Genomic DNA, 12,182 nt, shown 5'->3' with positions numbered 1-12,182 from the left:
GGTGGCTCAGATGGTTAAGCGTCTGCCTTCGGCTCAGGTCATGATCCCAGACTCCTAGGATCAAGTCCCGCAAGGGGGTCCCTGCTCGGCGGGGAGCCTGCTTCTCCCTCTGCCTCTCTCTCTCTGTCTCATGAATAAATAAATGAAATCTTTAAAAAAAAAAAAAAGAAACTAAGGCACAAGCTTGATAGTTAAGTTGGAGAGGTGAATGATAGCAAGGTTCCGGAGGACCTGGTATGCCTGCGTGTCTCAGAGTGTACCCTGACGAATACCAGACCCAAAGAGGTGCTGTACAGAGGGCTTCGTAGTTAAATAAGTTGCCAGGGCTAAATACTGGCGCCACCTCCTCAAGCTTTCACAGGCATGTTAAAGGCTCTGAGAAGTCCTGCAAGGGCGGGGGTGGGGGGGCGGATAGTCTGTTTTGCATAGCCTCAAAGATATTTAACTGAAGAATCATTTTTTCTTCTCTAATACCTAGGCTGAACTCCTGCAGTACTGAGGTTACTTCAAACACACTTAGAGATGCTTGGCCTTAGGGAACGATTGGAGGCTTTTAAGCAAAGGAGTGACATATTCAAATGTGCAAGTTGCGGTCCTTGCTACTTTGTTGGCACATCTCAGTGGTCCTAGCCTTACCTAGAGTTATGGGAATTATGAATCTGTCAAACCAAGCCCAACTATTCTCTTTGAGGCAGGCATTGTTTTATTCATTTGTGTCTCTAAAACTCCTTGCTGGCTTCAGACCCTTTGTAAATTTTCAGTATGTTTGTGGAATAGAAAAGAATTGGTTGAGGGGCGCCTGAGTGGCTCAGTCGTTAAGCGTCTGCCTTCGGCTCAGGTCATGATCCCAGGGTCCTGGGATCGAGCCCCGCATCGGGCTCCCTGCTCTGCAGGAAGCCTGCTTCTCCCTCTCCCACTCCCCCTGCTTGTGTTCCCTCTCTCACTGTGTCTCTCTCTGTCAAATAAATAAATAAAATCTTAAAAAAAAAAAAAAAAGGATTGGTTGACAGTATAGTCATAGGCACTTGAATTACAAAATCCTTAGTCTCCTTCCTTAATTAGCTCCTTGGCAGAAGCAAGTGTCCCCAGACTGGAGGAGCAAGGGCAGGGGAAATATTCTAAGCTGTCAAAAAGCCTAGAGGTCTGACAGGAATTTTCACTGCGGTTGCTCCAGTATCAGGCCAAATTAACATGTCATTAGCCCTGAGTCAACAGAAAGGCCCTCACATCAGCCCACCTCCCGACGACTGAGCCCTCAGCCCTGCAGGGACATCAGTGAGTGAAGGAGCCTATAGACCTGAAGCCAGCAGCCTTCTTGCTTCTGTCTCCGCTTTGGGAGGGAAGCTAGTTTGGGTTTTCTCTGGGAGGACAGAGCCACTGCGGACTTATTTTGTACATTTTGTACACATGTGGTTTCCTTTAGATTCGGTGCTCTCCTGGGGACCTTTCCTGTACAGCATGGTGAGTAGATGAGTTCCCACCTCTGCACCCTCGGTGGTAAGCAGCGCAGCTGATCTCCCCTGGCTCCGTGCCCAGGACAAACAGGCTAGCTGGGTTTGCCTAGGAGGTTGACACTGCTCTCTGGGCAAATTTAATGAACCATCAGCCCAGTTCCCCATTGCTCTGGGTATAAGAAACACAATGTTTAAAATCTCTCCAACTTTCGGGCGCCTAGGTGGCTCAGTCGGTTGAGCGTCTGCCTTCGGCTCAGGTCATGGTCCCAGGGTCCTGGGATCGAGCCCTGCATCGGGCTCCCTGCTCGGCAGGAAGCCTGCTTCTCCCTCTCCCACTCCCCCTGCTTGTGTTCCCTCTCTCGCTGTGTCTCTCTCTGTCAAATAAATAAATAAAATCTAAAACAAAACAAAACAAATCTCTCCAACTTTCTATGATAAAAATTTTCACCTGTGCAGAAAAGTTGAACGATCCCTGTGAACACCCATATACCCACCATCTGGACTCCGCTCACGTTTCACTGTATTTCTTTCATCAGTGACGACGTGACTGGCCATACACTTTCATCTATAGGCCTTTCTCCTCGCACGCTCTCTGTCACCTGTCCCTAGCTGTGGTGATGCCAGGTCTGTGTCCCTGAGCGATGTGGACCTGTTCGTTCTCGGTTTGCATTCCAGTCTCTTCTCGACGACCAAGGCCTGGCAGAGGTGTCTCAGGTTGCAGAGGATGTCCTGGATGCCGTGAATAAGGGGCTCTACAAAGAGGCCACCCAGCTGTGGGGGAAAGCAGAAATGGTCATTGAACAGGTAATGAGACAGGCTCGAGGGCAGCCTGCTTGCCGTGTTCCCAGGGAGACAGGACCTCCCGGTTGGTGCTGTCAGGATTTGGGGGTCTCCTGAGACTCCCCTCAGATCTGAAAATGATCAAGTGCTAAACGATAAAGCCGACGAGTCTGAGCAGTGATGAGCTCAGAAAGCCACCCCGGGCCTACAAGACCCACTTGTCCCATGGACACTATAAGAAATAATATGTCTTGCAGAAGTGAATGTTTGAATCCTTGCCAGGCAACATTCTGTCCCCAGTGAGCCAGGAGGGAAGAATGCACAGCCGAGGACGAGTGTGCCGGACCCTCCTTAGCCCTCTTCTCCCTGTAAATTAACACGCAGGCCCTTGGTTTTCTCCAGCATCTGAGATCCACTTGGATGAGCTGCTCACTACCGCAAACCCCCCCCCGACCCCGAGATCGGGCTGACAGCTGGTCTCAGAGCTGCATTTCTTGTTGGTCCAGGCACATTTACAAAGTTAAAGCTGTCCTTGGATAAGATGGAGAGCCTGTTGCCTTTCTGTTAGGCAGCTTTGATAATGGATAAATAAAACAAACAGCCAAATATCATTCTGTATTTCAGAACACAGATGGGGTGAACTTCTATAACATCTTAACTAAAAGCACTCCCACATCTGCAGTGAAGTCGAGCCTTGAATTCACCCAGATCCCCCTAGGTAAGTGAACCTTGACGTTGCTAGACCCCGTCTCTGTCTCCATGCAAGAGGGAATCAATTCTTTTAGCTTTATTGACATAATTTACATACCACAAAACTCACCCATTTTAAGTGTATGATTCAGTGGTTTTAGTGCATTCACAAAGCTGCACAGCCATCACCACAATCCAGTTCTAGAAATTTCCATCATGCCAGAAAGATCCCGTGTCTCCTGGCAGTCAGTTTCCGTTTCCATGCCCAGCCCCAGGGAGTTACTAATCTGTGTTTCTAGATACGGACGTTTCATATAAATGGAACCATTTATATGGGTGGTCTTTTGCATCTGGCTTCTTTCGCTTACCATAGTGTTTTTGAAGTTTGGAAACCAACTTCTGCGCATTACACATTACAGTCCTTCTGAAGGCTGGATTGAGCTGTCTTTCAGCTGACCCAGCTTCGCCGCGGATGCTGAATGCCTGGCGTCCTCCCTCCATAGGAGGCCTGTAAAGGCTTCGGGAGCCTCTAGATTCCACTTCGCAGCTGATCTCCTTTGGCCATGCTGGATGATCTCAGCGGCCCCAAAGTACATAAAGTGCAGCATTCAAAATTAATAAAGCATCTCCACTTTCAGTGTCTTTCTGGCTTTCTTCCTCCATCTGGGGTGGATGAAGGTGACGCTTTTCGTTTTCCAGCTGAAAGCCTCCCTCTTAGACACACTGTCCCAGCTGCTTGGGAAAGACGTGCTCTTGGTCGTATTGCCAGTCCTTTGACTCACCGGGTACCAGTTTGTTTCAGTTCACCTTTACCAGCGCCACGTGAGACACCTACAGAAGGATACCTTAAGTCAGCTCATGAACGGTCCCATCAGAAAGAAGCTCAGAATTATTCCTGAGGATTGCTCCTGGGGAGGTACTTCTGTGACCTAATTAAGGGCCATTTGTGGGGTTGCAGGGCAGTGGAGGGGCCAGTTCAAAGGCCTTAATTTGAAGAATGGGTTTTGGCGGTGGTGATGATAGGTTGCAGGTAGGACAGCATTACGGGCCACATTTTAAAGGTGAGCAAACATAACGTGCCCAAATTGGTTCAGAATAAGAGGTTGGTAGGGAAGTGGGTGGGGAGGGAAATGAAATGATGGGTTAGGTGTTGATAAATCTTGTTGCAGCCAGGTTATGGGCACCTGGGAATCCTCTTACCCTTCTGACTTGTTATCAGTTTGAGGTTTTCCATAATAAAAAAAAAAATCGAGATTAAAAAAAGCCACGCCCAAAGCCACAGTTGGTTATGGGTGTGACTTCCAGACAAAGGTCCTTTGGGGCAGGTTTTGACCAGCTCCCCGGCCAGGCTCCCCCCTCCCCCCAATCCTGATGCTGGATGTGGTTCCGGGGTCTACTATATTCTGTTCTGGGGACCATATTAGGAACTGTTGGGGGCAAGGGGCAGTGCCCAGTGTAGTCCCCTTGCCCGTGGTTTGGCAGACCGTGACTGATAGAGAAAGCTCCGTGGCCCCAGCTGTGTCTGGTCCGGAAAGGACAAACTTGCCAGCCGATACCCATACCCAGGGCTTGCGCTCCGGCGTGCAGTTAAGCGTGCAGGGAGCCCGCCGGCCCGTGCTCATACCCCGCCTGCCACTGACTGGCTCGTTCTCCTGGCCATGTATCTTAGCCTCTCGGAGCCTCAGTCGCTCTAACCACTGCCCAAGTTAGGACTCCGTACCTCCCAGTTTACTAGAGGGAGAAACCACCTTGACAAGGGCAAGGCCTCCAGTATCTTGTAGGTCCTCTTTAGCGTACAAAAGTCCTTTTGAAAACCTCCCTTTTTCCTTACCCTCCAACTCCAGAGTATATAGAGGGAGTATATATCCTTGATGACGAGGAAATGCGATCTTGTTTGTAAAGTGCTTGCGGACAGAAATGAATAGTAGCTACTGTTATTGTGGGGTTCACTGTCACGGTGATGACAGTCAGGAATCCGCCAGGAGTGCGGTGCTGACCATCTTCTCTCTTGCCTGGGGCTCATCGGGCTCATCCTCCCCGTGGTTTTCCTGAGGGCTAGCTCTGCACTGGTTTAGGTCTGATTTGGTTTATTACTAGGGTAGCCCCACTTGTGGCCCTGGTGTTACTTAGCAAAGGAGGAAAACTAACACCTGCCCCAACGCAGAGATTGTTCCCCGAGAGGACCAGCCTAACGAGTATTTTGTGAAGCTCCCTGTTTGCTTGGGCATTAGCCTTCAGGAGACTGGCTCCGGACATGGATTTCTGGGTGGTCGGTCCCTGTTGGTGAAGCACAGTGGTTACTTTGGGTGCCGGGGCCCAGGAGGCTCTGGTCTGAAAGGTGCCCCGTGTTCTGGCAGATTGCAGGCTCTTACCTCTTTCTCTTTCCTCACGTGCAGGGCAGTCTGCCGATGTCTTCCAGAACATGGAGGGGGACTTCATGAAGCCGGTCATCAGCATTGTGGACGAGCTGCTGGAAGCCGGGGTCAATGTGACCATTTATAACGGACAGCTCGATCTCATCGTGGACACCATAGGTAAGGAACACGCTCCGAGGGGCACCTGGAGGCTGTTCCTTGGGGTGAGCTGGAAGGGAACTGGCCCTGGCCAGACATGCCATTCGGGGCTGGGGACATTGAAATGCCTGGAGGAAGGCCATTTCCTGTTACGTTCATCTGCCCCGACCTTGACCTCTTTGAAGAGGACAGAGCTGTTGAGGCAGTTGTTGAATGTAGGTGAGGTTTGATGGGATGAGGTCTGGAGCTGACGGCCAAGAAAGAATTTTTTTTGTTCTGTTTTTGTTTTTTTTTGTTTTTTGTTTTTTTCAAGAAAGAATTCTTGAGACGTCTTTGGTGCAAAACGGTGGTTTTATGAAAGCACAGGGACAGGACCCGTGGGCAGAAAGAGCTGCTACTTCAGGGTTATGAGGGGTGACTGATTATATACTCTGGAGTTGGGGGTAAGGAAAACGGGAGGATTTCAAAAGAACTTTTGTACGCTAAAGAGGACCTACAAGATACTGGAGGCCTTGCCCTTGTCAAGTTAAGGTGGTTTCTCCCTCTAGTAAAGCATTAACATTAAGACAGTTGGGAGTTTCCTATTGGAAGTTAGGTGATTGATAAGAATGCTTTTTTCTTGTAAATCATGAAGATATTTGTAAACTGAGGGAGTTAAACATTTGTTTTTCCTTCCCTTAGCTTTAGGGCAGCGGGGAGTGCCTGAGGAATGTCACACAGATCCCACCTGGGGGTGGGGGGACAGTTTGCAGGTTGTCAGCTTGTGCTTGCCCTCTGCTAGCCTTCTGCGCCCTCATCACGGTGACCCCTTAGAGAAGCCTGGGCCTGCCAGATTTTGAGGCCCTTATGCATGATTAAGAAATGCATGACACCTACTCCCACCACAAATAGAAAAGGAGACCTTTTCCTGGCCATGGGGTCAATGCACTGGTGAGTTGAGTCTTTGTCACTGTCCCAGTAGGTGGTAAGCTCTGCAAGCTGAATTGAACCTAAACCCTGCTGATTCTAAACCTGAGGACCCGGGGGAAATGGCCTTTGGGGTTCTTTTTCAGTAGGACCAGGTAAAGACTGAGAGGCAGGTTTTCAGAACCAGCAGGTAAATCGAGGCACACGGTATGACAGGTATGACGCACCTCTTGAGGTCAGCGGGATTGAATATTTCCGCCACTTGTAAGCCAAGGGCACTAAGGCCACTTTGAAACGGTTCTGTGTTTCTTCCATGACCTGCCCAGTGATCCACGTTAGCATCTTCCGACCCTGAGACCTCTCAGTCCTCCGGAGAGTCCTGCCACCTCCAGAGGTCCCCACTTGCCTTGCTTCAGAGCATATGGCGGTGGGAAAGGCAGAGGCAGAAGTAGTCAGGCTTCTCAGCGTTTAGGTTTCTCCCAGGTATCTTGGGCATCACTGGGAGTTTGCTGGAAAGGCAGTCTCAGGCCCTACCCAGACCTACGGACTCTGAATTTGCATTTTAAGCGGATCTCGGGATGGGTTCTGTGTGCATGCATCACAGTTTGGGAACGGCGAAGTGATGGGATCTAGATTTTTGTTTCTACCCCACCCAGCTATTGATGCCAGGCCCTGCTCTTCCCCTCTTGCCAGGTCAGGAGGCCTGGGTGCGGAAACTGAAGTGGGCAGAGCTGCCCAAATTCAACCAGCTGAAGTGGAAGGCTGTGTACAGTGACCCGAACGCTTCAGAAACGTCTGCTTTCCTCAAGTCCTACAAGAACCTGGCTTTCTACTGGATCCTCAGAGCCGGGCACATGGTGAGGCCGCGTCCCTCAGCCTTTGTGGTGGGCTCTTACCTGCTCTGAGGGTGAGGCCATGGGCAGGCAGTTGATTATGCGTTGAGTGCACTGCCCGGACTGGCCTTAGAGGAAGTGATTTGTTTTGGGAAGTGTTTCCGGGTCTCTAATGAAATCCTGCTCTTAGTGCTTCAGTCCTTTGAATCTAGAGATCCTCATTTAAAACTAAATCCTTCTGAGAGCATTAAGCTGGGCTCTGTCTTTTACTCCTTAGGTTAAATGAGTTTAATGTTACTTTCCTCTTAATCATTTGTCTTGGGGGAAGAAGGGAGAAATTGTCTTTCCCTCACATTTTCGGGGAGCGAAAGCCAAAGTTAGCGCTCTGGAAAGCTGAGTCGCAGGGCATGGTACAAGGTAGGGGGAGTGTTCGAGCAGCAGTAGCTTCCAGATTTCCAGTTCGGAAGAGGCTTTGTGTGCAAAGATGAGGTTGTCTCGCTCCTGCACTTGCTAAGCAAACACACTGTCTCCCCTTAGGTCGTAGGTTGACTGAGTGGCTATCCATGGGCTGAGGGAGATTCTGGAGGGATAAATCCACTGTAAACACACACATGTGTGCACGTACACATGCAAACACCTGCAAAGGCACCCGAGGGGTCGGGTGCTTCCCTCACGGTTAGGCTTTGGTCTGGCCACTTACATGCAGGTTCTCTTCTTCCCAGGACAGTGCTTTCCTGGAGGAGATTCACTGGGAGGGGTGGTAAGGTGCCCTGTGGGCGGCTCTCTCCGCTTGGCCCCCTGGTGCTTAGGACAGAATCTCCATAGAGAAGGGGCTGAGGGGTGGTGGTCTGGCTAGAAAACTGGTCTTTAAGCTCCGTTTGCACATCAAGCACATATAGTGTGTGTTTACTTGGATGGCCGAGGAGATGCTAAGAGGGATTTCAGCAGGAACTAAAGTGCCCTCTCCAGAAACCAACTCCTTAGGGGTATTACCTAGGCAAGGAGGAGGTGTAGGAGCAAGAAAAACAGCATGGGCAGGTCCAACGGAGCTTCAGGAGGGGCCCTGGGGAGAGATGAGGCCGGGGATACCTTGTTAGGGAGCTCACACGTATCCCGAAAGCAACAGCGTGCATTGAGGGTCTTAAAAGCAAAGGAGTGAAATGGCCAGATTTGTCTAAGAAAAGGCATTCTAGCAACAAAGGTTTGGTCTGCTGCCCCAACTGATGGGGTGCCCCCCCAGGGGATGAGACTAGGGCAAATAGCCGATCTAAAGTGCTTTTTTTTTTTTTTAAGATTTTATTTATTTATTTGACAGAGAGAGCACAAGCAGGGGGAGTGGCAGGCAGAGGGAGAAGGAGAAGCAGGCTCCCTGCGGGGCTCGATCCCAGGACCCTGGGATCATGACCAGAGAGGAAGGCAGACGCTGAACTGACTGAGCCACCCAGGTGCCCCTCTAAGATGCTCTTATAGTAATCAAGGAGGGAGAGAAGTAGAGGAATTTGATAGTGTCAGAAGGGAGAACTGGCCGGACTTGGTACCTGTTTGCCTATAGAACCGCCATGTAGGATGCTCATAAGGCAGCTGAATATATACACTGTGTATATATGATCCGGAGTCAAATTTTTGCTCTTGGAGAGATTTGGGAGTCAAATATGAAAAAGGCCAGGGACAGACCAGTATTTAAAAGGCAGGAAGTGAAAGAAGGACCTACAAATGAGACTTGAGAGAGGGCAGCCAGAAAAGGAGGAGGGAGACCAGGGACGTGGGCATCCGCAAAGTCCCCAGGGGCCGGTGGTGTCGCAAGCTGCCACCAACTCAGATAAAGGAGCGAAGTGTCAGCAGTGATTCGGGCACAGGGGTATCCTTAGTGCTCGTGGCAAGCGCTTTTGGTGCAGTGGCGGGCCTGGAGGCCAGCACGGAAAGGGTGCAGCAGATGAATGGGCAGTGAGGGAGGGAATACAACTTCCTCTCAGAAATCGGAAGGATAGGAATCTGCCCTTTTAAGAAACTTCATCTGAATAGATCATGAACAAGGCAGCAGGACCCACGGTTAGGAGGGCATTTTGTTAGGGCTTGCTTTTTAAGATTTTATTTATTTATTTATTTATTTTTAAAGATTTTATTTATTTGATAGAATGAGAGAGAGAGAGAGAGAGAACATGAGAGGGGGGAGGGTCAGAGGGAGAAGCAGACTCTCCACTGAGCAGGGAGCCTGATGCGGGACTCGATCCTGGGACTCCAGGATCATGACCTGAGCCGAAGGCAGTTGCCCAACCAACTGAGCCACCCAGGCGCCCCAAGATTTTATTTATTTATTGAAGACAGAGACAGAGGGAGAGACAGAGAGAGCATGCGTGTGCACGCACGAGCAGAAGGAGGAGCAGAGGCAGACTCCCCCTGGAGCAGGGAGCCCGATGCGGGGCTCGTTCCCATGACCCTGGGATCATGACCTGAGCTGAAGGCAGACGCTTAATGACTGAACCACCCAGGCAACTCCCTGTTAGGGCTTTACGTATTCTGAGTACCCTCAATATCAACTAGGGAGGAAGCTAGTAGGAAGTCTTAGGGCACAGTGCTGTGAGAAGGGTCCCTGCAGGGGCAGGTGGGAGGGGAAGGAGGAAGGGGAGGGGAAGGAGAGCACATGCTCTTGCTCATATACTGGAGTTCAGGCCCATTTCCTCTGGCTTGTCACGGAGAGAACCAAGACATCAGTTGGGGCAGCCTTAAAATAGCTCCTGGACACTGGTATTAAATTATCCCCAACCACTTCCCCTTTAGTTGATGAAATGTCTTTTTGGTTACCCCACTGTGCCTGTGCCTCCAGGGGACCTTGCTGGGCAAGAGGACTGGGGACAGCAGTGTGCCGTAGAGAATCATGGACCCATGGGCTTTCAGAACTTGGGGCCGTCAACTGGACGCCCATCTTTGTGGCGGAGAAACTGAGGCCTCTGTCCCTCCCCTTTCCGATGGTGTGTGGGAAGGGGGTTTATAAAGGAATTATTTGAAAAATCTAATTTTGGCTGGCTCAGGCAGTAGAGCGTGTGACTCTGATCTCAGGGTCATGAGTTCGAGCCCCACATTGGGTGTGGAACCTATCTGAAAAATTCAAAGGAAAAACAAAAGAAAATTGAATAATAACAATAATACCAAAATGGGGTGCCACCCAAACAAAGCATCTTGTTCGTTTGTTGTATCTGTTGACAGATTTGCTATTAGCTTCCCTCTACTTTGTACTCCATTCCCAGAGAATCCTTTAAAATGTTTAGAATCTCCCCTCTTCCTTGAACAGGCTAGGTCCTGCTAACATGAGCACAAGTCTTCCAAGGAAATCAAGAGGGACGCCTGGGGGGCTCAGTCAGTTAAGTGTCCGACTCTTGATTTTGGCTCAGGTCATGATCTCAGGGTCATGGGACTGAGCCTTGGGTTGGGCTCTGCTCTCAGTGGGGAGTCTGCTTGGGATTCTCTCTCTCCCTCTCCCTCCACCCCTCCCCCCACTTGCGCTCACTCTCTCTCTCTCTGAAAATCAATCAATCAATCAACAGATCAGCCCTAAATGGAACAGCAGGTTCTTTTCCTAAATGCTGACTACTTTAGACCCCTGCAACCTGATGAGCTTCTGTCCTGTGCAGGGGTCATTTCTCAGATGGGACCCTCCCGTAAGGGGCGCATTCAGGTGCAGATGTCCTCCTAGGCTGTGTCGTGGAGCCGGCACTCCTCCTGGGAGCAGGGTCTCAGGATGTCGCCCCTGAACCCAGAACCCGGAGTGTGGACTTGGATACTGTTTGGTTCTAGGTTCCTTCTGACCAAGGGGACATGGCTCTGAAGATGATGAGGATGGTGACTCAGCAGGAGTAGGATGGATTGGCGGTGAGTTGCTTGGCCCTAGGGCTCGGGGGCCCAGAGTGAGGACCCGGGAAGCACCGGTCTCCCGCGAACCCGGCTGCCTGTGCGCGTGAAGGTTCCTGCCCGTGTGTCCAGAGAACAGACTCGCTGCCTCCGCGGCAACTTGGAAATCATTTCTGCTTCTGAAAAACCCCCATTTTTTTCCAACGGATTTGTTTTAATCAAAATGAAGAGTTGAAATAGGTTGACATTTTGGTATGACAAAAGTAAATGATGTGATGTATGGGGGAGAAAAAGAGAAATACAGGTAAACAAAATAAACACCCTTTTCCTCCCTTCCCTGGGACAAGCTCTGTTATCAGTTTAGTGTCCATCCTTGCAAGCCTTTTTTTTTTGCTATATATGCATATATATTTTTTACAAAAATGGAATCATTACTGTATGTTGTTTGACTACCTACATACCAGTTTGTCCTAAACGCCTCTTCATGTCAATAAATGTTCTCCTATAACATTTTTAATAGCTGCTGAGCATTCCACTTTGTGGATGTACCAAATGCGCAACTGTTTCATGTGAGCAACGTCTAGTGTGTCTGGTAGAGACAGTGCTCTGGTGATTCATCCTGACAGTTATGTTTTTATACACATCCTTCTTCTTTTCTTACAGCAAATTCCTAAAGGCACAATGGTTTAGTCAAAGAATTATAACTTCTCTTTAAAATTGAAATGATGTCTTTAATTTAAAAAGCAGGACCTCGGGGCGCCTGGGTGGCTCAGTCGTTAAGGTCTGCCTTCAGCTCAGGTCATGATCCCAGGGTCCTGGGATCGAGCCCCGCACCGGGCTCCCTGCTCCGCGGGAAACCTGCTTCTCCCTCTCCCACTCCCCCTGCTTGTGTTCCCTCTCTCGCTATTGTCTCTCTCTGTCAAATAAATAAAATCTTTAAAAAAATAAAAAGCAGGACCTCTAAGTTTTCACTTGCAGCCCACGGTCTACAGAAGGGATGTCATAGTTTCTATGATGCCCCTGAAAGAAACACTGTGTCTTGCGGTTGTGGGGCTGAGTTATTAAAAACCAAACCCAGGGTCTTCCTGTGGAACGTGAGGAGAGTGTTAATAGTGGGTTATGCATCTGAAACTAATAATGTGCTATATGTTGGCTAATCG

The 12,182-nt window shown here is 49.7% G+C and overlaps 1 protein-coding gene across 1 annotated transcript in view; it reads left to right on the top strand.

The window, feature by feature from the left end:
* SCPEP1 (serine carboxypeptidase 1) overlaps positions 1-11,734 on the top strand; it is a 28,681-nt gene extending 16,947 nt beyond the window's left edge. Inside the window, exons 7-13 of the mRNA XM_035026778.1 lie at positions 1,424-1,461; positions 2,130-2,258; positions 2,859-2,952; positions 3,727-3,840; positions 5,321-5,458; positions 7,037-7,200; positions 10,969-11,734. Coding sequence (XP_034882669.1) covers positions 1,424-1,461; positions 2,130-2,258; positions 2,859-2,952; positions 3,727-3,840; positions 5,321-5,458; positions 7,037-7,200; positions 10,969-11,031 — 740 coding nt within the window. The 3' untranslated portion in view covers positions 11,032-11,734. The remainder of the gene's footprint in view (positions 1-1,423; positions 1,462-2,129; positions 2,259-2,858; positions 2,953-3,726; positions 3,841-5,320; positions 5,459-7,036; positions 7,201-10,968) is intronic.
* Positions 11,735-12,182: the final 448 nt, after the last annotated feature.

This window comes from Mirounga leonina, unplaced genomic scaffold, assembly GCF_011800145.1.
Source record: "Mirounga leonina isolate KUSES-001 unplaced genomic scaffold, KU_Mleo_1.0 Mir_200, whole genome shotgun sequence".
In the NCBI taxonomy this organism is placed as follows: domain Eukaryota; kingdom Metazoa; phylum Chordata; class Mammalia; order Carnivora; family Phocidae; genus Mirounga; species Mirounga leonina.
This window is presented reverse-complemented; position numbering and strand designations above follow the sequence as displayed.